Below are 27,986 nucleotides of genomic sequence, written 5' to 3' on the forward strand. Positions count from 1 at the left end.
CTCCACAACTCCTGAGAAAACAACCCAAGTTTGTCCAACCTCGCCTTATAGCTCACACCCTCTAATCCAGGCAGCATCCTGGTGAACCTCTTCTGCACCCTCTCCAAAGCCTCACATCCTTCCTGTAACGGGATAACCAGAACTGCACACAATAACATGATTTCCTGACTCCGTCTTTATATTCAATGCCCTGACTCCAAAGATGGTTGTGGTTTTTGGAGGTTAATCATCCCAGGCCCAGGACATCACACAGGAGTCGCCCAGGGCAGTGTCCTGGGCCCAGCCACCTTCAGCTGCTTCATCAGTGACCTTCCTGCCGTCATGAGATCAGGAAGGGGAATGCTTGCTGATAATTACACAATATTCAATTCCATTTGCAAATCCTCAGCAAAGAAGCAGCCCCTGCCTGCATGCAGCAAGACCTAGACAATGTTCAGGCATGGCTGATGTTGCAATAACATTGTACAAAAGACCAAGGCAATGACCACCTTCAACAAGAGTCTAACCACCTACCCTTGACATTCAAAGGCATTGCCATCACTGAGCCCCCACCGTCAACATCGAGGGTCACTACTGAACAGCCACATAAACACTGGCTACAAGAACAGGTCAGATGCCAGGTATCCTGCAATAAGTGACTCACCTCCTGACAACCCAATGCCTTTCCTACGTACAAGTCGGAGTGAGATGGAAAACTCCCCACTTGCCAGGATGAATGCAGCTCCAACTCTCAGGCAACAATCAAGGACAAAGCAGCCCGTTTGATCAGCCCCCTCCCCCCATCCACCATTCGGAGTGTTCATTCATTCTATCAGTGCGGTGGTCAGTGTGCACTTTCTCAGGCCACTCCAACAGCACCTCCTAAACTCGCCACCTCTACCACCAAGGACAGGGGAGCACCACCGCCTACAGGTTCCTCTCCAAGTCTCACACCTTCCGATTCGTGAATATTTTGCTGCTCCTCCTCTGTTGCTAGGTCTAAATGCTGGAACTCTCCCCAGTGGAACTGAAGGAGGGCCTTCATCAGAAGACGACAGCCCATCGACCCCAACTTTTCACGGGCAATAAATGCTGGCCTTGCCAGTGACTCCTGCATCTTGTGAATGAATAAAACCACGGTGCCATTCCCACTGATTCCAAGCTCAGTACCTCTTCAGAGTGGGCACGTGGGGGTGGGGGCAGCCAGTGCTTTGTTGCGAGCATCACTGAAATAAATTCAACCCACAAGCTGGCTTCAAGGTTAAATTTAATTCAGTCAGAAAATGAACTGTAACATGGAGGGGCTCAGGGCGGAGGGGAGGATGAAACACACGCCAGATTTCAGCCCAAGGCTGATGACTGTCCACTGGGGTGCCCAGAGCTACCACCTCTCTTTGTGGAGGACCAGAGTTCTTGGCCAGGGAGCCTGGAAGTCACGACTCGCTGTCAGAGGTGGAGCTCTCCCGGCTGATCTCGATCTGGAGCGACGGCAGGTTGTCCAGCCGACTTTTCTTGTGCGAGCGTTCCTTCTCCCTGATCAGAGCGCCCCAGGCTCGCTGGAGAGCTGTGTCGCCATCCTCGTCTCTCTCCTCTCCCCCCACTGTCTCCTCGTCCCCTTTCTCCACAGGAGCTTCCTTCTCCGCCTCCTTCTCGGGCAACTTCTCCCCTTTGCTGCGGACCTTCCCGAGACGGCTCCACAAACCCCCTGTCGGGAAGAAAACAGCGGAACATCAGCTCGGGTTGACATCTCTTTCGAGACACTGCCCCCTCCCTCAGCGAGGCCCCACCTCAGCATGGAGGGCGTGAGTTAGGGGGAGGAAGGGCAAGGTGGAGAGAGGCAAGTAGGTGCATGCCAACACCATGAGCAAGGCTGCAGACACTTTCTGCCACACTTTTGCTGGTGAATTGGAAGAGAGGTTCCAGGTCAAGGATTGGTAAATTCTTAAGAGTCCAGTAAAGAATGGTTGAAACAATTATAGATCGAGAAGTTAGATGGTAAACATATAAAGCAAAAGCAGACAGTTGCAGCTTCTATAGATTTATACAAAGGACTTTATTCTCTTGGAAGATGAGACTGGAGAATTAATGGAAATGGAGAAATGCCAGATTCTAAATAATTATTTTGGATTGGTCTTCACGTGGAAGACATTAAAAATATCTGTGGATAAGGAGGAAGGGAGGAACTTAAGGCAATCTCTATCTCTAGAATCAAAAGTTCGAGGCAAGCTAATGGGGCTACAAGCTCCCGGACCTGATGGCCCGTATCCTCAGGCCTTCAAGCGAGTGGGTGCAGAGATTGTGGATGCAGTAATCTTCCTAAATTCCCTGGATTCTGGAGAGGCCCCAGACGACTGGGAAATTGCAAACGTAATGCCACTACTCTAGAAAAGGAGGGAGAGAGACAGCATGAAACAAAGGCTGGTTGGCCTAACGTCCGCCATTGGGAAAATGCTGGAATCCATCACTGGGGTTACAGCAGGACATTGACAATGAAGCAGCGTCAATGTGGTTTCATGAAAAGAGGAATCACGTTTGACAGATACATTAAAATTCTTTGAGGACGAAAGGAACATGGTGGATACAGGGGCAGCAGACACAACATCTGTCCTTCCCCTCATTCAGGGACCCAAGGTCCTTCCAGGTGAAGCAGTGATTCACTGCACTATTCCAGGCTCTGGTGCAGGGTCTCCTGTCTGAAATTCGAGCTGTTTCACTCTCCACAGACGCCGCCCGGCCTGCTGAGTGTTTCTAGTATTTTCTGTATTTCACATTTCCAGGAGGGAGGCAGAGATCAGTGCTGGGGCCTCAACTACATCAATGATTCGGATGGAAGGACTGTGTACTGGAGCCAAATCTGATGACGATACGAAGTTGAGGAGGATACAAGGAGCCTGCAGAGGGATATAGATAGATAAAGTGAGTGGGCGAGAAGCTGACGTATGGAGTATAATGTGGGAAAGTGAGAGTTTCTCTGCTAAAGAAGGTAGAACGAAAAATCAAATTATTCTTTAAACAGAGTGAGGCCACATGTTGTGGTACGGAGGTATCTGGAGCTCTGAGAATGTGAACACACAAAGCTAGCATGCAGGAACAGCAAATAATTAGGAAGGCTAATGCAACATTGGTCTTTATTGCGAGAGGTATGCGGAATAAAAGAGAGCTCTGATGCCACTCTTCAGGGCAATCACGAGATCACACCCGACTACAGTTTTTAAGGAAGGCCATGCTTCTATTGGAGGCAGCACAGAGAACTCACTGGGTCAATCCCTGGGATGAAGAGGTGATGTATGAAGAGAGGTCGAGCAGGCTGGGGCTGTACTCACTGTGTAGAAGAATAAGGGTAACCTTAGTGAAATATATACAGAGAGGAGAATTTGCAATGGGGAATAAGGAAATGGCAGAGGAATTAAACAACCTTTGCAGTTGCCTTCACAGAAGACACAAAACCTTCCAGACGTATTAAAGAGTCAATGGGCTAGGGAGAATATCACCTTCAAAAGTTCTACAGATTCTGGAATTGTTCCTGTGGATTGGAGGGGGGCAAATGAGACCCCACTATTTGAGGAGGAAGAGAGAAAACAGGAAACTAGATTTGTAGAGAGATACAGTGCAGATACAGGCCTTTGACCCACAGCCATGCTGACCATTGAACACCCATTTACTAATCCCATTTTATTCTCCCCACATTCCTATGAACATCCGCAGATTCTACCAATTACCCACACACTGGGGGCAGTTTACAGGAGCTAATTAACCTTTGGGATGTGAGCGGAAGCCAGAGCACCCGGGAGAAACCCACGCGGTCACAGGGAGAAGGTGCGTACTCCACACTGACAGTGTACGTGTGGATTTGGATTTTTAAGAAGGCTCTTTATAAGGTCCCACACAGGAGGTTGGTCAATAAGGTTAGAGCACACGAGATAATAAAAGGAGGTAATATACTGATACGGACTGAGAACTGGTCACTGGTCAGAAAGCAAAGAGTGAGAATAAAAGGACCTTGGGTTGGCAGGCTGTGACTGGGGGGTACCACAGGGGAATGTGCCTGGGCACTATATATAACGATGATTTGCACGAGGCACCAAATGTCATATTTTCAAGTCAGCTGAAACAACTAAACCTGGCGAGATTGTGGATTGGGTAAGGATGTGGCACATGGAATGCTAAATGTGAAGCTCTCCACTTTGGTGCTTGTGTTACGGACTCAGTGAAAGTCCCTTTAAGATAGAGAGTGTGTGCGTATGTGTGTGTGGGGCGTGCTTACGTCAATAGAAGATAAAGGACGTAATGACGTTGTTGAAGAAGGAAGAAGAAGGAGAGAGAGAGAGAAGGGAGAGAGACACCAGCCTGCTTGTTTTCTCTATCGATGGATGAGAAACAATAACTGTGTTTGCCACTGAAATCCATGTATGGAAGTTGGAAGTAATCCGGTGGAGTTCACTTTGTTGCTGACCTGTAGAAGGAAACAGGTATTTGTGTGTGGACGACCACGGTTCGGATGCTTTTCAGGGTGAGGAAGTCACTACCGAGTAAACACTGAAGTGTCGTTTGGGTTCCATCGTGGAACATTTGGATTTCGTATTTACTCTCTCTATGTTTCTCTACATCTACGTCTTATCTTCAGACAACGGTGGTTGTTGAAGAAGCCCTTGCTCATGTTTCACCTTATGGCTTGCGGAACTGAACTTTAAGAACCATTCCGGAACTGGGAGTTTTGGACTTTGTCACACACACACACGAAGAGTTTAGTTTTGGGGTTAACGTTCGAGGTTTAACATTCTTGAATTCTAACATACTAACATTTTTTTTACTTTTATTTTACGTATTATCATAAGTAGTGATTAATAAAATAGTTTTTAACACTGAATCATGCTCAGTGTGTTTCTTTTGTTGCTGGTTTGTGACAAAATTGGGGGCTCGTCCGGGATAGTTCCCAAGGTTAACGAGTGTCGTCTGGGATTGTACCCCAGATTGACGAGATTTGTTCGAGATTCAATCCAAAGATTTTTGGGAATGGTTGGATATTATCGAAAATTTTGTAAAAATTTTGCTGATATTGCTCTTCCCCTAACTAATCTTCTGAAGAAGGGAGTAAAGTTTGTTTGGACAGATTCTTGTCAAGAAGCATTTAAGAAGCTGAAAGCCATTTTATGCTACCATCCTGTGCTCAGAACACCTGACTTTGAAAAGCCATTTTCATTAGCAGTAGATGCCAGTGATGAAGCTGCAGGAGCTGTGTTGTTGCAGAAGGGTGACCTTGATGATATTGACCATCCTGTAGCTTACTTTTCAAAGAAATTTAATGAGCATCAAAAGAATTATTCCACCATAGAGAAAGAATTACTGTCGCTTGTTTTAGCCTTGCAACATTTCAGTGTATATGTTTGCACCGCTCAGAAACCATTGACTGTGTATACAGATCATAACCCATTGGTGTTTCTGAGCCGAGTCAAAAACAAGAACAGAAGGCTGTTAAACTGGAGTTTAATTTTGCAAGAGTTTGATCTCATGATAACTCACATTAAAGGCAAAGATAATGTGATTGCCGATTGTCTTTCCCGATGTTAAATGGGAAACATGTATCTGTACTAATCTGATAGTCTGTAGTTGTGTAGCATGATAATTATTAACATTACTAACTGTATGCGCGGTTAAGATTTTCTTGGGAAAATTTTTTTTTTAGGTGGGAGGTGTTACGGACTCAGTGAAAGTCCCTTTAAGATAGAGAGTGTGTGCGTATGTGTGTGTGGGGCGTGCTTACGTCAATAGAAGATAAAGGACGTAATGATGTTGTTGAAGAAGGAAGAAGAAGAAGGAGAGAGAGAGAAGGGAGAGAGACACCAGCCTGCTTGTTTTCTCTATCGATGGATGAGAAACAATAACTGTGTTTGCCACTGAAATCCATGTATGGAAGTTGGAAGTAATCCGGTGGAGTTCACTTTGTTGCTGACCTGTAGAAGGAAACAGGTATTTGTGTGTGGACGACCACGGTTCGGATGCTTTTCGGGGTGAGGAAGTCACTACCGAGTAAACACTGAAGTGTCGTTTGGGTTCCATCGTGGAACATTTGGATTTCGTATGTACTCTCTCTATGTTTTTCTACATCTACATCTTATCTTCAGACAACGGGGGTTGTTGAAGAAGCCCTTGCTCATGTTTCACCTTATGGCTTGCGGAACTGAACTTTAAGAACCATTCAGGAACTGGGAGTTTTGGACTTTGTCACACACACACACACACACACGAAGAGTTTAGTTTTGGGGTTAACGTTCGAGGTTTAACATTCTTGAATTCTAACATACTAACATTTTTTTTACTTTTATTTTACGTATTATCATAAGTAGTGATTAATAAAATAGTTTTTAACACTGAATCATGCTCAGTGTGTTTCTTTTGTTGCTGGTTTGTGACACTTGTAACAGGTGCAAAATATTTGTAAAATGGTGAGTAACTGGGTGGTGTTGATGTTCAAAGGGACCTGGGTGTGTGTGTACACAAGTCACAGAAGCCAGCATAAAGGTATAGCAAGTGACTTAGAGAGCAAATGGTATGTTAGCCTTTATGATGAGGGGGATTTGGGTTCAGGAGACCATACCTGGAGTACTGTGTACACTTTTAGTTTCCTTACTCACTTGGCCAGCGGAGACTGCACACAGATCAGCCGACTGAAATGGGGGAAGGGTAGCTTGCCTTGCAGGGGGAACGCCTCCCAGAACATACCGGTTTTCTTGCCCTTGTCTTGTGGGAAACTTCTGCTGTCCTGTTTGGGAAACCCCAGCCTGCTGTGGACGTCTGTCTGAGGCTCACGCCGGCTGACGCTGATGGTCTGTGGTGAGTGCGGCCTCTTCCCCAGCCTCTGCCTGACACCTGGAACCGATACAGAAGCGGGCATCAGTCAAAGGTTTCCTGGCGATGTTCCAACTGGCATCTGTTTGTACCCTCCTCACCAGCACCTGTCCTATTAGCCGCTCCTCCTCTGCCCTCTCCCCACAGCAAGTACAATTTTACTCTCAGTTCACTTCACAGAACAGGACAGGTCCTTCGGCCTGAGATGTCGTGTCGAACTAATTAAACTAATCTCCTAATTATTCTAATCCCTTTTCCCCACACGTTGACCATATCCCTCCCTTCTCTGCATATTCATGTGCCTATCCAAGAGTCCCTTAAACACTCCTCTGCTATCTGCCTCCACCCCCATCCCTGGCAGTGCATTCCAGGCACCCACCACTCTGTGTAAAAGAAAACTTGCCCCGCACATCTCCTTTGTACTTTCCCTTCTCGCCTTAAATACACGCCCTCTAGTACTAAGCATATCAATAGTGGGAAACCGATATTGGCTGTCCATTCTATCTATGCCTTACATAATTTTATAAACCTATCAAATCTCCCCTCAGCCTCCACCGCTCTAGAGAAAACAGCCCCAGCTTGTCCAGCCTCTCCTCATAGCACATGTCCTCCAAACCAGGCAGCGTCCTCTGCACCCTCTCCAAAGCTTCCACATCCTTCCTGTAATGAGGTGACCAGAACTGAATGCAATACCCTCAATGTAGCCTAACCAGAATTTTATAAAGCTGTAACATAACTTCCTGGCTCTTGAGTTCAATGCCTCTTCGAAAGCTCCCATTAAGATCACTTCCACCTCCCTTTCGGGCATCGCAGTCTCAGCGACTTGCTGCGGGAAACATTCACCATCTCCCCTCTGGATCTTTGCTGACTGTCTTCAAGGCACATCCTCCAGTTACTGACCCCTCTCATTTACTCTCTTTGTGACTACATCTCCTGTTAGCCTTCCCTGCTGCAGAGAGCAGTCCTGACTCTACACTCACCACAGAAACAATCTTAGTAATGAGTTGTAGGACACTCTAGTGCTGTTCTAACACCCAGATTCAAAAACAAATTAACACTGGCAATATGAAATGATGCAGAGAAATCAGCAGCACAGGCTGCTGGGGCCTGTGTACATCTGATGCTGAGTGTGTGTGCATGCAGATCAGCAGCACAGGCTGCTGGGGCCTGTGTACAGCCGGTGCTGAGTATGTGTGCACGTAGTTCTGCACCACAGGCTACTGGGACACTGTGTTGAGCTGGTGCAGTGTACGTGTACATGCGGCTGTTTACTTGTCTGGTAGCAGGTACCGTACCGGTGACCGAGCTGCTGCCTGCACTGGGTAGCTGTCTCTCTGCCATCTGACGTTTCTCCTCCAGTAACACCCGGACATCTGACACCTTCTCTGTCAACAGCCTGGATCCAATCCGGTTCTTCACATTGCTGGACACGATCGTCATGTTTGCTTCCGGCCTTATGGAATTCCTGGAGAAGCAGAGCACTGGCTAATCATCATAAAGAATACATTCCAAGCAGGAACACTACACAGCTGTAAACATCTGCTTCACCCCATCTGTGTTTGGTTCTGGGCTCAGCATAGATGCACCGTACCCGTGAGGCTGCAGCACACACTAACCAAGATCGCTCCGGTCCAAAAACATTAGAAGGACAGGTAGTCCAGTATAAACCTGCATCCCCTCAAGCAGTGAAGATTACAGGGTGAAAACACTTCTGGAGGAACTCAGCGGGTCAGGCAGCATCTGTGGAGAGAAAAGGACAGTTGACGTTTCTGGTCGAGACCCTTCCCCTAGACAGATGAAGGCTCTCAACCTGAAATGCTGACTGTCTCATTTCCCTCCACAGGTGCTGCCTGACCCGCTGAGTTCCTCCAGAAGTTTGTATTTTGCGGCAGATTCCAGCACCTACAGTGTCTCGTGTCTCCCAAGGTTACAGGGTGATCTAATTGGGATGACGGGAGGAGTTGACGGGGTAGGTAGGAAGAGGTTTCCAGTGCAGAACATGAGAACTGGAGTCAGGTGTTGGGGGTGGCAGGAAAACCTTCCTTGGGGCAGCGCAAATTGGGGACTCTCCCACAAATTTTATTTGGGTGGTGGTATCGGTAAGTGGGACCAGAGCAGGTAAATGAAGGCAGGATACCTGCTGTAACAGAACGGGGGATCTTGCCCCAGGAGCCCCTCTGTTTCACTGTCAGCAACAGCCTTCCCAATCTGAACATAGCAACCACACAATAGAACCAGGAGACGGATAGCTGGTCCCTTGTCCCCTTTACCTGGTCCATCTTTTACCTCAGCACCACTCTCCTGCACTATCCGTCGATTCCCTTAAATATCCAAATATCTATTGACCTCTGAGTTGAACACACTCAGTGACCGAGCCTCCAAAGCCCTCAGGTAAAGGATCCCAGAGTTCACCACCCTCCAGTGAGGAAATTCCTTTCTGCCTGTGTCCTGAATGGCCGACCCCTTCTCTTGTGGCCTCTGGTTCTAGATGCTGCAGCCAGGCAAAACTTCATCCATGCATCCATCCTGTTGAACCCCATCTCTCATATTCGTCTACACCCCAGGGAGCACAGACACAGGCTCTCCTCATACAACAACTCTCCCATCCTGGAACCAACCAGGTGAACCTTTGCTGCACTCCCTCCGTCACGTCCAAGGAGACCAGACCCTCACACGATATCCCAGATGTACCCTCACCAGGACTGCACAGAACTGCAGCAAGACACTTGTATTCAAATTCTCTGACAATCAAGACAGACAAATTGTTTTCCTTCCCAATCACTTGCTGGATCTACACGTTAACTTCCAGTGACTGGTGTACAAGGAGCAGCACGGTAGTGTAGCAGTTAGCATAACGCTATTACAGCACCAATGATAGGGGTTCAATTCTGGCCACTGTCTGAAAGGAGTTTGTACGTTCTCCCCGTGTCTGCGTGGGTTTCCTCCGGGTGCTCCGGTTTCCTCCCACATTCCAAAGACGTACAGGTTAGTAGGTTAACATGGGTGTAATTGGGCGGCGTGGGCTCATTGGGCTGAAGGGCCTGTTACCGTGCTGTATAAATAGTTATAACGTTTTTAAAGTTGCAGACACCCAGATCCCTCTGAACACCAGCACCTTTCGGTCTCTCATCATTTAAAAAAAATACTCTTTCTACTTTTTCCGCCAAAGTGGATGACCTGACATTTTGCCTCGTTATATTCCACTCAGCAGATCATCACCCATTCCTTTAACCTGTCAATTCCGCAACTCCCCCTCCCTACATCTTTCCGAATCTTCCTTACAACCCACACTCTCACAACATAATATAGGCAGAAATTGTGGATATATTACACTTGATCCCTCATCCAAATCAACAATGTAGATTGTGAACAGCTGGGGCCCAGCACTGATCCCCACCAATCTGTCCTGCCTTGTTTACACACCCCAGCTCTTGGCCCCGTGTACCCCCACCAGATCGAAACCATTACATACTGCCTCTCCTCATTCCTCCAATCACTGACCCACGTCTGCCAGCAGACTGTGGGTCGCTGGCTCCATCAGACCGTGGGTCGCTGGCTCCATCAGACTGGCCTCTGATATCTTCCACGTCACAGTGCAGGTGGGGGACAGGGCACCAGCAAGGAGCTTTGCCTTCAGTGGGGGGGGGGGGTAATGAGGAGACGGTGTGCAGAATTCCCACCTAATGGTCTTCAGCCGAGCCTCCACCTCGTCTGCGTACATGGTCATCTTCAGACTCTTCTTGGGCGAAGGCATCGAGATCATCTTCAGCTCCAGATCGTAGTCCATCTCATCAGAGTCTGAGCCCCGGGGGCTGAAGTGTCCACCGGTGCGGCTCTCGTTCCGGTACTCCACCACCACCCGGTCATCCGCCTCCATGTCCTGCTCTGCCTCATCTTCCTCATCCTCCTCCTGGATGGGCTCCTCAGGAACGTTGCCCAGACCTGCCAACAGTGAAACACAATCAGCCTGGGCACCCACAGTCCAGGGCCCCGACACCAGGGCCCAGATAGCCAGGTCACAACGGAAAATCCTCAAAGCCCCGACCTGCAACCTGCCCAAGGTCCCTCCTCTTCCCACAGCACCTTTCCATACCTGCCCTTTTACCTCCTCCCTCCATGCCCAGGACCCCAAACGTTGTTTCCACAGGGGTGACCAAGTTTGCAGACACCTGCACTCCACCTGCAAGGGGACTTTCACTTCTGGTCATCTATCACTTTAATTAGCGTAGATGGGGCTCATGGTCAGGGTGGGCCCAGAGGGCCGTTTCTGTGATGTACGCTTCTGTAATTCCAAGACACGTTCATTGCCACTGTTCCCTCCCGCGCCCCCCCCCCCAATCATACACCTCCCCTCGCTAGTTACTCCCCTCCCTCTGAACTTGCTCAAAATCTTTCCCATCTCTAAATTTTTCCTGCCCTCCTGAAAGATCATTGACTGGAAACATGATCAGTTTCTCGCTCCACAGATGCTGCCCAATCTGCCGAGCATTTCCTACATTGTTTTTATCTCAGATTTGCAGCATCTACAGGACACTGTTAGGGCCCAGCAGCGTCTGGGCGGCCAGCCGCCACCTGTGAGGAACCCGCGGCTGCTTGAATGCTGACTGACCAGAGCGGTGGTGCTTGTAATGTGATGCCAGTCCCACGTCATCAGGCAGGAAGCTCTTCCTCTTCAGAATGTCCCGCTGGATGCGCCGTGCGTGGTACCGTCGCTTCCTGCGGAGAGGCGTTTACACCTTTGTCACATTGCAGCAGCTTCACCAAGGACTAGGGGCACTCAGAACCTCAGTGTTCACTTTGGAGGGCTTTCCGCAGAGGGACAGAACTCGCCGACATACGGCACAATACAGGCCCTTCAGCCCACCATGTTGTGCCGCCCGCCCCATGGGATCAGGAGAGTCTCATCGCTATCTTGGCTGATACCCCGCCCTCAAACCATAAACACTCTCTTCTGATTATGTTTAAACCCCAAAGAAGCAATGAAAAAAAAACTGGAAGTACCACTGGACTGAGAGGGAGCTTTAACTTGTCAAGTCTCATTCAATCTAATTTTTTCTTTCATCCATCCAGAGTTGACTCAGCTTTTTCCGTATGGAAAAGAAAGGGAATAGTATGTTTTCATGATCTATTCATTGATAACTGTTTTTCATCTTTTGAACAATTGTCTAACAAATACAATTTGCCTACATCACACTTCTTTCGATATTTGCAAATTAGCAATTTTTTAAAAGCTACTATACCCTCTTTTCCGACACCTTACAAAACTGAAACTACGGAAGAAATTTTAGGTCTTAATCCTTATCAGAAGGGCTTGATAGCAATAATCTATGATTTAATTATGAAAATATGTCCAGAATCACTGGACAAAATTAAGGATGAATGGGAAAGTGAACTCCAGGCATCTTTACCTACAGAGACTTGGAAGAAAATTCTTCATTTAGTTAATACATCTTCAATGGGTGCCAGACACTCGTTGATACAGTTTAAGGGTCACAGAACCCATGTCAAAAGATAAGCGAGCTCGTTTTTAATCAGCATATAAATCCTACATGTGACGGATGTAAATTGAATGCGGCTTCTTTGACACATATGTTTTGGTCCTGTCCTCTTTTGGAAAAATATTGGAAAGACATTTTTAACATTATTTCAAATGTATTGAAGATTGATTTACAACCTCACCCTATCACTGCAATTTTTGGATTACCAAGGATAGAGTCTGGCCATTTATCTGCTTCCACTAACCGTATGATTGCCTTTGTTACATTAATGGCCAAACGATCCATTTTGTTTAAATGGAAGGATCCAATACCCCCAACTACTTTTCAATGGTTTTCTCAAACTATATCATGTTTAAACTTGGAAAACATTAGGAGTGGTACTGTTGATCCTTCGCTTAAATCTGAAGATATTTGGAGTCCATTTATTCAATATTTTCACATGATGTAGATCCCCTTTCAATAACTTTCCAACTTAGAGGAACGGAGTTGATGACATAATATTGCTCTGTTTCTAGTGAGTAGTTTTAGCCCAGTCTTTTTTTTTGTTGTTGGTTTTGTTTTGAAATTTTTCTTAGTTTAGTTTATATTGTTTGTAATTCTTTTTATTGATATGTTTTTTTTCTTTTTTTTAAATTGATATAATAAATCTTTTTCTTTCCTTTCTTTTATATTATACTCACTCACTAAGAGATCACAGGATCTACAGTTTTTTGTATATTTTATTGCTCTTTATGATTATCCACGCCATGCTTGTTCTCCCGATCTCTTTGTATCACATGTACAAACACTGATGTTATATATCAATCTGTATTAATTTAAAAACTAATAAAAAGATTGAAAAAGAAAGAGAGGGAGCAGGGAGCCGACAGACTGGTGCTGAGAACATTCAGCTTTCACTCACGTCCTCGGGGAAGGAAACTGCAGCCCTCGCCGGTCCTGGCCTCTACATGACTCCAGACCCGGCGACGTGATTCTTTCAGCTGCCCTCTGCAGAGGCCAGGCAAGGCACTGGATTGTACCAAACCGCTACAAATTGCAGGAGAAAGCGGACGGTAGATGCTCAAAGCAGGAGGCCACTATCAACACTCTTGGGAAGTGAGGAATGGACATTCTGAGGATGAATAATCCATAACATCAGGATCAGGGAAGTCATCCCAATCCTAGCTCACCAAGGAAGAGAACGGGGCCAAACCCAGCCCAAAAGTACTCAGGACTGACCACTCAGTACCACCCAATCCCTCCACTGTACTCACCAGGAGTTCGACAGAATCCCCTTCATGCCACCATAATTTGGATTTCCGTATTTCATGTAGTACTGACTCCGCCTAGCAGCTCCCAATTCCTTCCGGTCATCTGGAAGACAGCACAAGGCATCAGTAGCAGCTCAGCAGAGGCTCCAGCGACAAGCCAACCTCCAGAACCACCGTCAACATTGACCCCGAGCAGGAAGCGAAGATTCCTGGTAACGAGCCAAGATGTCACATTCCAGCCCGGTCCTGTTGCAGTGAAGTTACCTGGCTATTTCAGCACCTGGTGTTCAGGAGCAGGAGGCCATCAGCCTACCTCTTCCACCATTTAGACACACCGCCTTGCTCCGTGTCCAAATCTCTCACCCTACAAAATCACTCAACAGCCATGAAAACTGCAACTGACCCAGTGTTTGTAAGGGAGAAAGTTCTGGATTTCTGCCACCGTGTGTGTGAAGATGTGCTTCCTGACACCACACCTCTACAACCTGGCTGTAATTTTAAGAAATGCCTCCTGTTCCGGTCACCCCCAGAGGAAGTAACTTCCAACTACCCTGTTAGATCAGCCACAACCGCAGTGAATGGTGCAGCAGGCGTGACGGATGGTGGAGCAGGGCTGACTCCCGCTCCTGATGTTCTTAAATGCTTTTAATATTATAAATGTTTCGGCTAGATCAGTCCTCGGTCTGTAAGCACAAAGTTACACAGGGCGCTGCTATATGATCCTCCTGGCTACACTTTTGCACCAGTATTAAGATTTCTTTATTAGTCACATGTACATCATAACACACAGTGAGATGCATCTTTTGCGTGGAGTGTTCTGGGGGCAGCCCGCAAGTGTCACCACGCTTCCGGCGCCAACATAGCAGGATCACCACGGCACCCCTCCATGGACAACCCCTTGTTCCTGAAGCGCGGTGCCCAGAAATGAATGCAGTCGCTCCACAGGCGGTGTCCGACTGAAGGCACACACCCAGCCCTGCACACTCCTGCCTCATCCAGATACCAGGGCAATGCCCTGACAGCTTTCACAACTGTGGAGACAACATTTGAGTGAACATATGGACCAGACTCCCTGGGGAGATGATGGAAACAAGTATTGATTCATTCACAAACAAGCGAAGGAGGCTAGTTTCAGAAAATAACCTGCTGATGTGGTGTGTAGCTTGGGAGGAAGGAAGAATTTAGACCTGTGCTTCAAAAAGCTCTCCTCTACTGGGAGCTGTCTCCCGTGGTATGTGGTGTTCAGTGATTGAGACTGGTCACTGGGATTAGTCAGTGCTGGACCAGATATTGGGGCTGTGCTTAGCCTACATGACTGCATGGCTAAGCACAGCTCCAATGCCATATACAAAGTCACCAACGACACTACTGTTGTTTGACAAACCACAAGTGGGGATGAGTCAGCTTACCGGAGTGGGATCGGACTCCTGGGCTGAGTGCTATCGCAATAACAACCTCTTGCTCAATGTCAGTAAAATTAAAGAGCTGATTGTTGACTTCAGGAAGGGGAAGGAGAGCAAACATGCACCAGTCTACATTGTGGGGAGGAGAATTGGTGGTGGAGAGAGTCAGCAGCTTTAAACTCCTGGGCGTTAACATGTCAGATGACCTGTCCTGGGCCCAGCACATTGATGTAATCACAAGGAAGGCACGCCAGCGTCTTTACTTTCTTAGGAGGTTCAGCTTACCACCGAACACTCTAAAACTTCTACAGATGTACTGTTGAAAGTATCCTGACTGGTTACATCATGGTCTGGCACGGCAATTCGAATGCACAGGAACACAAGAAGCTGTACAGAGTAGTGGACTCTGCCCAATACATCACGGGCACATCCCTCTCCAACATCGGTGGCATCTACAGGAGGCGCTGCCTCAAGAAGGCAACGTCCATCATCAAAGATCCCCACCATCCAGGCCATGCCATCTTCTCCCAGCTGCCATTGGGCAGGAGGTACAGAAGCCTGAAGTCCCACACCACCAGGTTCAGGAACAGCTACTTCCCTTCAACCATTCGGTTCTTGAACCAACCGGCACAACCCGAATCACTAGAGTTTAGCAACACCATGACCACTTTGCACTAAAATGGGACTTTGTCTTTTTTTTGTTCTAATTGTGTTCTTTCTTGTAAAATTTGTGTATAATTTATGTTTAATTTATGTCTTTCTTGTGAATGCTGCTTACCTGATGCTCTGTGCCTATGATGCTGCTGTGTAAGTTTTTCACTGCACCTGAGCACACATGCACTGTGCAGATAGCAATAAACTCGACTTCGACTTTAACTAACTAACAGGTGCTGGAAGGTGAATGAAACGGACCCTGGTGATTCTTTTAAAATCTTCCAGCTTTTAGTGTTTTTCCGACATGGAGTGGACAGTAGCAGACTGTAACATACTCCCCCGATGTCCCTGGCCCTGACTGTAAGAGACACTGGGAAGAAGGTGATGCCCACCAAAGCTGTCCAGCCAGCTGGTCTTCTCACTGGGTCAGCAGGCCTGGCGCCTGCCCAGGGCGGAACCTCACTCACCTTTAGTGGCAAACCTCACTTGCAGCTTGTTTCCCTGTGGAGTCCTGATCGCTGGCCGCAGGTCGTTTCGAAGGATCGATGCTTGCTCAGCCTGCGACAGGGTATCCAACTAGGAAATGAGACAAAGAGGTGAATGCACCTGCCCCAGTCGGATGGAGCAGAGGCCATGTCAAGGTACAAGATCCTCCTGGTGGCCCGAGGGTAGCACGAGGTCACAGCGCTCACAGGACACGGAGCTCCCCCACCCCCTCTCCCCGAGTGTTGTGTTAGGTGTCTGGCACCATTGCGAGGAGATAAAGTGAACACACACACACGTTGCAGTAAGACTGTTCACGTAGTAAATGCTCTTGTACACCGAAGACATGAGCAGCTTGAATTAATCCAGCCACCTCAACATCCAACCATACACGTCATCCGATGTACAACAGCAGTGCACGGAGTTTGTTTTTCGAACTATGCAGAACTATGGAAATCTGATAAAGCCCAATGTGGTCGACACTGTCATAAAGATGGACAGTCTAGCATTTCTATAGCACCTTTCACATCACATGCCGGGAACCAGATAGCACTGCGCAGTTGAAGAACAGTCACTGCTGGTATATAGAAACTCAGAAGCCAAATCGTGTCCAGCAAGCCCACAACACAGCACTCCTTCAGCATCACCTCTCTCGAGCGTGTGGTGCTTCCTACTTTGCCTGGAACCCTTAGACTCAAAAGCAAGTGCAGTACTCACCGAGCTGATACTAAACCTGCATAAACAGGAAGAGATAGGGAGCCCTCAGGGTCAGGGTAAACATCGTCCCAAGCCTGGCTACAGAAGGATGGAACTTCCTCAATGATAAAAGGGGGTGTGATTCCATGCAGTCTCCCACCCAGCTGAGAACAGCTTAACTTTGAAGGCACCCCAAATATCAGAGTACAGGCCAGCGATGGAGCAAGAGAGTCAAACAACCCGTTACACACTGTTAAATGGAGGTGCTCCTAATGCCTCCACACTGTCTAAGTGTGTCTGCAGGAACCAGCTGTTTTGATGCAGTTCAATGGGTTCCATTACCTACAGCTTTGCATTTAAAAAGACATCCTACAGAAATGCCATTATATTTGTCTGAAGCTAGGGTGCAATTCAACTGTAGAAGGCATCAAACCCTAGCTAAATTGTGTCATCACCATCCGTCCATGGGTGTGACTTGGAGTCTCTAGTTAGGCCGCATCTGGAGCATTGCATTCAGTTCTAGTCGCCCCATTATAGGAAGGGTGTGGAGGCTTTGCAGTGGGTGCAGAGGAGGTTCACCAGGATGCTGCCTGAATTAGAGGGCATGGGCTATGAGGAGGAGTCAGACAAACTTGTGTTGTTTTCTCTGAGCGACAGAGGCTGAGGGGAGACCTGATAGAGGTTTATAAGATTAGGAGAGGCACAGATGGAGTAGACAGTCGATATCTTTTTGTGGAAATGTCTAATATCAGAGGGCATGCATTTAAGGTGAGAGGGGGAAAAGTTCAAAAGAGATGTGAGGGGCAAGTTTTGTTTCATATACAGAGAGTGGCAGGTGCCTGGAATTCGCTGCCAGGGGTGGGGGTGGAGGCAGATACAATAGAGGTGTTTAAGAAACTCTTAGGCACACGGATGTACAGGGAATGGAGGGAGATGGACATTGTGTAGGTAGAAGGGATTAGTTTAGTTATGCATTGAATTACTAGGTTAAATAGTTTGGCACAACATTGTGGACAGAAGGGCCTGTTTCTGTGCTGTTCTGTGATCTACAGAGTCAATGAATACTAATCAGGAACAGGGAGCAGCACCTCACTAAATGGTCCACCCAAGGGAGAGTCTGGCGGAGACAGCACTGGGTAGCACCAGCCACCAGGGAGCACATTGTGGACCCTCCTGATGCACGTGGAGCACTTGCTGGAGGACAAGTTTACCGAGCCACTGAGGAAAGGACTCGTCTGCCAACAGGATGGGACCGACGTAGAAGAATGAACCATGCTTTTGACAGCTGTGTATTTACTACAGCGCAGCGGCAACACTCGAACTTACCTCGTTGTCTGCCAGTGGTTTGCATTCTACCTCTTCACAGTTCGCAGGCTCCTTCTCTAACTCACCCTCCTCCTCCTCCTCATCATCATCGGTCCTTTCAGAAGAGTCATGTTCATTGGAGCTGTCTGCAGTGACAACAAAACAAATGCACAGCATTCAGTCAGGGCAATCCGTAATGCTCATAGAGTTGTACAGCAATACAGCATGGAAACAGGCCCTTCGGCCCAACTCGTCCATACCAACCAAGATGTCCATCTAAGTGAGTCCCATTTGCCTGTGTTTGGCCCATATCCTCTAAACCTGTCCTATCCACGGACCTGTCCAAGTGTCTTTTAAACGTCGTAATTATACCTGCCTCACCCACTTCCTCTAGCAGCTCGTTCCATAAACGGACCATCCTCGGGGTGCAAAGGTTGCCCCTCAGGTCCCCTTTAAACCTTTCCCCTCTCACCTTAAACCTACGCCCTCTAGCTCTTGATTCCCCAACTCTGGGAAAAGACTGTGCATTCACCCTGTCTACACCCCTTGATCTTATACACCTCTAAGGTCACCCCTCAGTCTCCTCCGCTCCAATGAATACAATAACGAATGCTGTCAAACGTGGCTGCACGGAGAGCCCAGAGTTGCATCAAACAGAGCAGGAGGCTGCTGGCAGGTTAGCGCTGGTGCTCCAGTGTTTCCTCTTCGGTCCTTGGCCATGAGCCAATTGAATTAAAGCTGGGAACTAAATTCACAAGAGTGAATTCTGGGCTCTGTGACATTTGGCTGAAGTACTGAGGGCAGCCAGCTCAGACTACAAATTACAACAGTTACCCAACAAATCACACTGGTTTCAAAGTGGTCCATCACGTTATGGATACCCAGCCAACAACCCAACGTGCAGTCTCAGCAAAAATGTACTAAAGAACTTTCTTCAGCTTGGAAATTGCATCCCAAGACTGGCTGCCAGCCCCACAAAGCAGGATGGCTAGGGTTTTACTCCCTGCTCTCTGCCAAGTTCTTACCCCAGTTAATCAGTGCTCCAGACACAATACGCAGTCTCTACAGTTGTTCTCAATCACTCACCAACAATCTGTTTGGAAAGTGACATGGGAAGGGCAAGGTCAGTGGGTTTGCTGAAGAAGCCTCTTACAGTCAAATATCCAGCTGCCATTCAGCTTCCAGCTATAACCCAGAAGAGCAGGTACTGAGGCAGTGCACTGGATGGATCGTACCCACTGATTCTGTAACCGTGGTGTCAGCCTTTGTGGGGAAAAGGAGACTGCTCAGTACTGAAGAGCATTTGGCCCATCGTTCCTGTGCTGCTCTTTCCAAGAGATATCTACTTGGTCTCACTATTTCCCACGACTGACCTTTAACCACAAAGCTCTGAAAACAAAACTGAAGTCTAAGGAAACCGTTTAATAGATAGAGAAAACAAGTCACCAGGAGAAAAGTGAGAGACTTTCTCCTTCTAGGATAGGGTGGCTGAGGTTGATTTTTTTATATATATTTAGTTGTGGACAAAGGATGCAGTTGGCAAAGCCAGGATTTAATAGCCATCTCGTTGTCCTTGAGAAGGTAGTAGTGAGTGTTGTCTTCCGCCACTGCAATCCGTGTAGTGAAGTTGCCCCCAGAGTGCTGCTGATGGGGAATTCTTGGATTTAGGTCAACAACAACGTAGGAATGGCAAGAAATTTCCAAATCCGGATGAGACTTCATGAGGGAAATCCGATGTGCTGAGTTCTCCATGCCTGCATTTCCTCCACCCCAGGATCGAGAGGTTGTGAGATTGGGAGGTGCAATGGAGTACAGCTGGTGTAGCTGCTGGGAATGGTGTAGCTCAGAAACACTGCAGTCACCGTGTGCCAGTAGTGGAAGGAATGAACATTTAGGGTGGTGGATGAGATGCCGATCGAGTGGAAGGTGCCTGCACTCATCCAGGCAAGTGGAAATATTCCATCACTCCTGACTTGTGCCTTGCAGACGACAGAAAGGCCTCGTGTCAGAAGTCACTTGCCAGAATACATCTGCTCTTGTGCCCACAGTATCTGCATGAGAAATCTCGTTAACATTTTTGATCAACGTGAAGGGGAACTCAAGGATGGTAATATCACTGAATGCTAATGAGACACTTCCTGGAGATGGTCACTGTCTGGCACTTATGTGATGCATGTTATTTGCCAGTTACCATATTTCCATAGGATACAGGAGTCCACTCAACCCTACACCAGCTTACAGACCAATCTCCTTCCCTGTAACAACTCCCATCAACCCTCCACAGATTCTACCACTCGCCTGCACACTAGGGGCAAATTACAGTGGCCACTTAGCTAGTAACCCACACACTTTTGGGATGTGGGAGGAAACCAGGGCACCTGCGAGAAACCCAAGTCGTCACAGGGAAAAAGTGCAAGCTCCACAGGGAAAAAGTGCAAGCTCCACAGACACTGTTTGAATATCAACCAAGTTTTGGCTGCATACAGGCATTGATAGCTTCAAAAAGGTCTTTAAAATTATGATAGGGTTGCTAGAGAGGTATGAAGGCAAAAAGAGGCAACTTGTGTGGAGGGCAAGCAGTGGCTGAGGACCAGTGGACTGAATGGCCAGCTTGTGTGCGGTAATTTCCAGGTGATCCTATGCCCCGAAGAGGGGTCACTGTGCTGACGCTGTGACACAGCCAAATCTTCACAGCACTGAACTCTTGACCGGGCCAGGGAACTGCAGGAGCCCAGTCAGTGATTCAACAGCAAAGCACAGTACACACAGGCACAGAAGCCACCGCTGCCTTCGGTTTCACCAGACCACCTCGGCTTTCCAGGAGCATCGCTCAGCAACTCTAAACTCGGTGTGGTCCGTGGGGTTACCTTGCTTCCTTGAGCTGCGTTTGCCCTGGACTGCGGCCTGTTTACCCGGCCCGGCACTCGTGTCTGCTCCGACGCTGAGGTTTATCATGGCACGAGCAGCAGTGACATCATCCAACCAAACCACGTTACCTAGGAAACACCCAGGGAGAGAGGGTTCAAAACCAAAACACCACAGTAACAGCTCCACTCAGGCTCCTGTGCCTCTCCCCACCACCCAGCAGACATCTGATCAGCAAAAGGTGGTTAGGAAGGGGATACTGGGGAGGAAGAGGCAGCGTTGCACCTACTGCACCTTCCCCCAGCTCAGAATGTGCCAAAGCACCTCACTGCCCCTGAAGAACTGATGTGAAGACACACGAGGGCCAGAGGGGGTGAATCGGTGGAACTCGTTGCCACAGAGGGCGGTGGAGGCCAAGTCATTGGGTGTATTTAAGGCAGAGATTGATAGATCCTTGATTTGTGAGGGGGTGAGGGGTTACAGGGAGAAGGCAGGAGAATGGGGTTATAAAATAAATCAGCCATGATTGAATAACAGAGCAGACTTGATGGGCTGAATGGCCTTTTCTGCTCCTATATCTCATAGACACGGTGTCACTGTAAGCCCCCACAGACAGCAATGCGACAACGATGAGACAATCTGTTTTGGCAATGTTGTCTGAGGATGGACACTGACCCAGGTCACAGCCAAACGTGGCTCTGGGACTGGGCGAGGAGAGGCCTCAGCTGTAAACAGATCCATTCTGACAGGCCAAAGCGAGTCCCCTGGCACTGCCTCTCCCACAGAGTGGCCAACCCCAGCACCTCTTGGCATTGACCCCTGCCCCTGCAAAAGCACACTGCCCTCCCCTGACCTGTCTTGAGAGATGGATAAGCTAGGAATGGATTGCAGGCTGGAATGGACTGCAAGTTAAGACTGTGAGAATAGTTGGGTCTGGGCTGTCCTAGGCTGAAGGAATCGGTTACTGGTCACAACTAGCAATGGGTAGCCCGTGTCCCCCTCAGTGAACGCATCAGGGGGTGAGGTCTCACGTGACAGGAAATGTAACGCGACCAGGATGCGGGAACAATGAGGGAAGGTGGAAGCCAAGAGACAGGAGGGAGAAATCAAGACAAAAAAAACTATTTCATGCTGATTTTTGCAAGTCACACCTCAATCTCCCGGAACAGGAACACAGGAGGAGGCAGCCATTCGGCCCATCCAGCCTGCACTGCTGTTCAATGCAAGCACAGCCCATCTGATTGAGACCCCAGCTCTACTTTCCTTCCCATTCCCCACAACCCTTTGTTTCCCACTAGACCGAAAGTATGTCCATCTCCCCCTCAAATATCTTCAGTGATTCTCCACTGCTTTCTGAGGTAGACAATTCCAAAGAGTAGTGACCCTCTGAAGAAATTCCTCCCTGACTGTATTGAGGGGAGTACTCAGTCTGAAATATGCCCCTTTGTTCTAAATATTCCCACAAGGAGAAACATCCACCCTTTCCAGCATCATCAGAACCTTAGAAAACAAGGGACTCTTCCCCAGTTCTGAGGAAGGGACCCTGACCCAAAACACTGCCTGGTTTCTCTTTCAACAGATGCTGCTTGACTGGCTGAGCTCTTCCAGCATTTTTCATTTTTGTACCTATGGAATCTTGGTACTTTCATGAACATCACCTAGAGTGAGAACGTCACTGAACACTCACAGGAGGAGTCATCAATCCACTCTATGCTGGACGGAGGGTATTCCTTAAAGTAAGCAAAGATCTCTTCGGTGCTCATCTCATCGACCCCAGTCACGTGAAGAGCTTCCAGACGAACCTTGGGGATCGCTGCACAGCACAGAAGCAGGAGTTAATCACAGCCAGCAGACTGGAGTATGGACAACAATCTGTGTGCAGTTATGTGTGACCTTTAACATAGTGAAACATCACAAGGACCTTCTCAGGTCACTACCAAATTAATTTTAACACTGAGCCACACAAGGTGACATTTGGGAGGACAGATCTGAACGACTACAGAGATCTGAGTGGAGTGCACCCCTGGAGGGACTTGCGGAGACAAGAGTGAGAAGGAACTTCAACACAATAATAGAAGAATTTCTTTGGAAAAGCTGGTATAACGTATACATTGATCACTTACAGTATCAGTCCCACACTATACAGAACAATGCAAGGATATTGGAAAACCGTGACTAAATAAACTAGCTACACAAAGGACCAGCTCTGAATGCTGACGGTGATGCCACACAATATTAGTAGTGAAGGGAACGATGGTCGACGTGGTGGGCCGGGTGGTCTGTTTCTGTGCTGTACAACACAATGAAGATAAACAAGACGCATAAAAATGTAAGGAATGTTGTCCTTATTCTAGCTGCAAGTAAGGGGTGCGCTCCTGAGCTAAAGCACCTGTACTTCACAGGTGTGTGGGTGGACTAGGTGGGGGAAGGACCAGAGGGAGGGTGCTGTGGTGTTCCTTGGCATTACTGCGGGGGCGGGGAAAGCTTGAGTCTGCCGGAATTGGAGAGAACGTGTTTACGGTTCACAAGAGACATTCCACAATTTCATCAATGGGAGGCAAGAACAAAGGTTTAAGGGTGTCTGTGACAGATCTGCCGGGTTCACAGTTATCTCTGCATTTCATGATTTCTGGACACATGACTTTCCTGTCCACCTTTACTGTCCTGTTCCAACAGTAACTGGGACACTGGTTCTTTCCTATACCAACATTGGGGTTCTGGTCATCAGAACAGTTGTCTGAGCTTTCAAAACGTAGGCAACTTGTTTCCATGAACAAAGCAGAGGAGCGAAAGGTGATAATGTCTCGACAGGGTAGATATGAGAAGGGTGTTTCCCCAGCTGAGAAGTCAAGAACCAGGGACCAGTCTCAGAATAAAGGATTGGCCAATTAGGATTGCAATGAAGAATTCTTCAGGCAGAGGATGGTGCATCTTTGGAATTTTCTGTCCCATTGGGCTTTGGAGGTTGAGGTCATTAATTTAATTCCAGTTAAGATTGATAGATTCCTGGACATGATTGGAATCAAGAGATATGGGAAGAGTGCAGGAACATGACACGAAGTGAAAGATCAGCCACGATCTCACTGAGCGGCGAAGCAGACTCACAAAGTCAACTCTTTTTAAAAGACATTTGGACAGGTACATGGATAGGAAAGGTTTGGAGGGATATGGGCTGGACACAGGCTTATAGATGGGCATCTGGGTCTGCACGGATAAGCTGCACCAAAGGATTGCCTGGGACTGTAGTCTGTACCTGCTGGCTTTCTACACCTTGCCTGAGGGCAAGACCCATTTTATAAAACATCCACTTTCTGTTTCAGGCTTTTCAGAACAGAACCAAATCAAACCCTCACCTTCCTTCAGGATCTCCTTGTCCAGCACCACCTTGCGCTGAGTGACGTTCACCTCTGCCCTGAAGTGGAACCTCCGTGCCCTCTGCTCCTTCCTCTCCACCGCTTCCTGTGGAAATAAAACCCACTAACAGAGAGGTCTCCAGCTTAACATCAGCCCTGCTGCCCCAACCACCAACGGCCTCAGGAAACAGAAACCGCCCCAGGCCAGGCATTCCACAGCGGCTCAGTGTTTAGTCTGGTGCATGGATCAAGTGCTCGGCTTTACATGGAAATCACTGCGAGGGGCTAATGCGTCACAGAATCCCCCACTCACCTCTCCCTTCTGATCCCCCCCCAACCCACCATTATCCCACCTTCTATTCCTTCTGCCTCAATTCGCTATTTGCTTCCACCACAGCAGGCTGGCATTCTCCTCACTCCACAGCGAAAGCAATTCCTCCTGCCCCCACTATGGACTAATTAAAGGGATGTCTACAGGCCATCCCAGGGCTATGAATGCCCGACTTATGGACACCCCTACATACGCACGAGCTCCCATGATATTCCTATGAAGAGTGGAGCTGGTTACCCCCCACCTCTCTCTCTCTCTCTCCACTTTTAGTAATTGTTCTTTCTTATCAGTCTTATGTGCTTTTGATTCCAGTCATTACAACACTGCAGAGGTACAGTTACTGTATCTAGTGATTTTTGTGTATGTTGCGACTTACAGACAAAATCGACGTGAACACCTGTAAAAACAGAACCTGCCTGTTACCTGGGTCAGTCTGTAGAGTCAGGAGTTCTGTTCTCCACAGCATGGGGAAACAGTCTTCCTGTCTCTACGCCAACAAAGCTTTTCACAACAAACACATCCCCACAGCCTTGCCTTTTCCGAAGGAGAGAGGAGCTGCTGCCTGTTCAGGCTCTCCTGAATCACATCCTCCAGCGCCAGCCCGCACCTGCTCCTTCCATCCATTCAATAACACGGAGACCAGAGTTGTTCTGGGCGTGAAGTGGGGTCAAACCAAAATTACTCGCCAATATTTACCCTCCACACTCCTCTGGAAATCAATCCCAGAACTTCATGTACTTATTTCAGAAACAGGGCCTTGTTAACGAGTCTGCCACCATTTTGCCTCTTCCAATCCCCAAGCTTTAGGGGACTTCCCTAGATTTTCTGGGAAAACAACCTCCCACCCCACCCAGTACCCTCCAAACACACTCCCCTATATTGAAGCCAATCTGTACATTGTACAGCCTTGGCACAAGTTTACCAAATATGTAACACAATGAGCTCAGGACCAGGGTTGGTCAAAGCAATTCCACTCAAACCTTAGTTCACCTCATCCAACCTATCAGAGCAATAGGCATCAAAATAACCTCTCCGGATCACCGGGTGCTCACTCTCCTCTGCTTTACACAGACAGAAGGGATTCAATCACCAACTCCAGTTACCCATGGATACCAACCATCTCATTATTCAATTACAATAATATGCACTCGCTGTCTGCCAGATTGTCGAACCATTCACCAAATTCCCACTTGGATGAACGAGGTTTCTACCTTTGAAGTGACATCGATGCCAGTGATGAAAGTGCCAGCCTTGTTCTCATAGCGCCTGCTCGTGTCCTAGAAAAATAAAAAGATTTCACTATTGTCCAAGGCATTGGAGTCTGGCATTGACAACGCAATGTCACGGTGAGTTACTATTAACATTTGACCTTAGAACACACATTCCCCAAAGGTGCCGACTCTCCCCGGGGTACAGCACCCGGGGGCGCCGACTCTCCCCAGGGTACTGCAATACAGCATTTAAATGAAATGCTGAACCAAGTCCCAGTGCATGGGTTAGTCGCTTGTTGTTGAAGTGAATCAGTCAGTTAGCCAGCAATTCTTAACAAGAGATTAACATCTCATTCTTCTCAGTTCTATTCGTGGAACTTTTTCACCGCACATTACTTTAAAATGTGTTATTAACTGGTTTGAAAGTTTATTGAGTCATTGCATCACAATCCAATCACATTTGTACTGAATTGGCTATGAAGCATGTAAATTCTCTCTTCTACAAATACAAACTATAACTACCTGGTAGAAATCCCTTACTCTGTGTACCAGGGCTGTCATCTATACAGCACCAGGATAAAGGGCAAAACAGTCCAGCAGAAAGAGCAAAAGGGAGAACAAGAACTAAAGCAATCTTTTTTAAATATTCAGAACAAAGAACGAGGTCGGCACAGGAACAGGGCCTTCAGCCCACAACATCTGTGCCGACCTTGATGCCAATCCAAACTAATCCCATCTGTTTGCATGTGGTCTACATCCCCGCATCCCCTGCCTGTTCATGTGTCTGTCTAAACTGCACTTCCCCAAGCAGCACGTTCCAGGCACCTACCACATTGCCTTTAAACCCCCCCACCACTCACCTTAAACCCATGCCCGCTAGGATATGACATTTCCATCCTGGGAAAAACATTCTGGCCGTGTTCTCTATCTACGCCTCTCATAATTTAAAATTTTTTTAACGAGTTTCCCCTCAGCCTCCGACACTCCAGAGAAAACGATCCAAGTTTGTCCAACCTCTCCTTATACTTAACACTCTCCAATCCAGGCAGCATCCTGGTGAACCTCTTCTGCACCCTCTCCGAAGCCTCCACATCCCTCCTGTGATGTGGCGACCAGAACAGAACACCAGAACTGAACCCGACTCAAGGTAAGGCAGGGAGCTCAGTGACGGTGGATGAGGACACTGGGCAAGTGAGCGCCTGGGCGGTAGAGGCTCCGATAGGAACGAACCAGGCTGGGCAATCAGATAGTGGGGCGCTCCCTCGGCCCCTCCCCCGGGCAGCGGGGCGCTCCCTCGGCCACCCCCCCCATCCGCCCGGCAGCGGGGCGCTCCCTCGGCCCCTCCCCCGGGCAGCGGGGCGCTCCCTCGGCCACCCCCCCATCACCCCGGCAGCGGGGCGCTCCCAACCTCCACTCCCCCGGGCAGCGGGGCGCTCCCTCGGACCCCCCTCCCCCGGGCAGCGGGGCGCTCCCTCCACCCACTCCCCCGGACAGCGGGGCGCTCCCTCGGACCCCCCTCCCCCGGGCAGCAGTGGCGTTCCCTCCTCCACCGGGCAGCGGGGCGCTCCCTCCACCCACTCCCCCGGACAGCGGGGCGCTCCCTCGGACTCCCCTCCACCGGACAGCAGTGGCGCTTCCTCCTCCCCCGGGCAGCGGGGCGCTCCCTCCCCCCGCTCCCTCCCCCGGGCAGCGGGGCGCTCCCTCCCCCCGCTCCCTCCCCCGGGCAGCGGGGCGCTCCCTCCCCCGGGCAGCGGGGCGCTCCCTCCCCCCGCTCCCTCCCCCGGGCAGCGGGGCGCTCCCTCCCCCGGGCCCGCCGGCCGCTCACCGGGAGCAGATCCTTGAGGGAGCGCCGCACCGAGATGGAGCCCAGCTGCTCGGCCTCGGCCTCGATCTCTCCCTCCTCCACCTCCATCGGCTCCTCCTCCCGCTCCCGCTCCCGCTCCGACTCCGAGGCCGAGCCCGAGTCGGAGGCCGAGGCCACCCGTCCGGCCGCGCACTCGGCCTCAGCCTCGGCCTCCACACACACCCGCAGGCCGCGCACCGCCGCCATCCCGGCCGAGGAGCCGCGGTCCCGCCGCCGCCGCCGGAGGACCCGCCGCCGACAACGACAGC

At 48.9% G+C, this 27,986-nt stretch overlaps 1 protein-coding gene across 1 annotated transcript; it reads right to left on the minus strand.

Annotated features, from left to right (window-relative positions):
- Positions 1-1,229: 1,229 nt before the first annotated feature.
- Positions 1,230-27,986, minus strand: ncbp3 (nuclear cap binding subunit 3). Its single transcript, XM_052035461.1, has 13 exons — positions 27,700-27,986; positions 25,875-25,940; positions 24,333-24,438; positions 22,667-22,792; positions 20,982-21,110; positions 18,136-18,260; positions 16,098-16,206; positions 13,577-13,676; positions 11,435-11,541; positions 10,506-10,767; positions 8,121-8,290; positions 6,700-6,846; positions 1,230-1,684 (listed from the first exon to the last, which is right to left on the minus strand). The coding sequence occupies exons 1-13, from the start codon at positions 27,922-27,924 to the stop codon at positions 1,413-1,415; spliced, it is 1,944 nt and encodes a 647-aa protein (XP_051891421.1). The 5' UTR covers positions 27,925-27,986; the 3' UTR covers positions 1,230-1,412.

Source organism: Pristis pectinata, chromosome 21 (genome assembly GCF_009764475.1).
Source record: "Pristis pectinata isolate sPriPec2 chromosome 21, sPriPec2.1.pri, whole genome shotgun sequence".
Taxonomy (NCBI): domain Eukaryota; kingdom Metazoa; phylum Chordata; class Chondrichthyes; order Rhinopristiformes; family Pristidae; genus Pristis; species Pristis pectinata.

Coding starts and splice junctions, on each gene's coding strand:
- ncbp3 (XM_052035461.1), bottom strand. CDS start 27,924: ATGGCGGCGGTGCGCGGCCTGCGGGTGTGTGTGGAGGCCGAGGCTGAG. Junction 22,793..24,332: donor CAAGGAGATCCTGAAGGAAG/GTGAGGGTTTGA, acceptor TGTGCTGTGCAG/CGATCCCCAAGGTTCGTCTG. Junction 13,677..16,097: donor AGTGAGGTTTGCCACTAAAG/GTGAGTGAGGTT, acceptor GCTGTCTTCCAG/ATGACCGGAAGGAATTGGGA.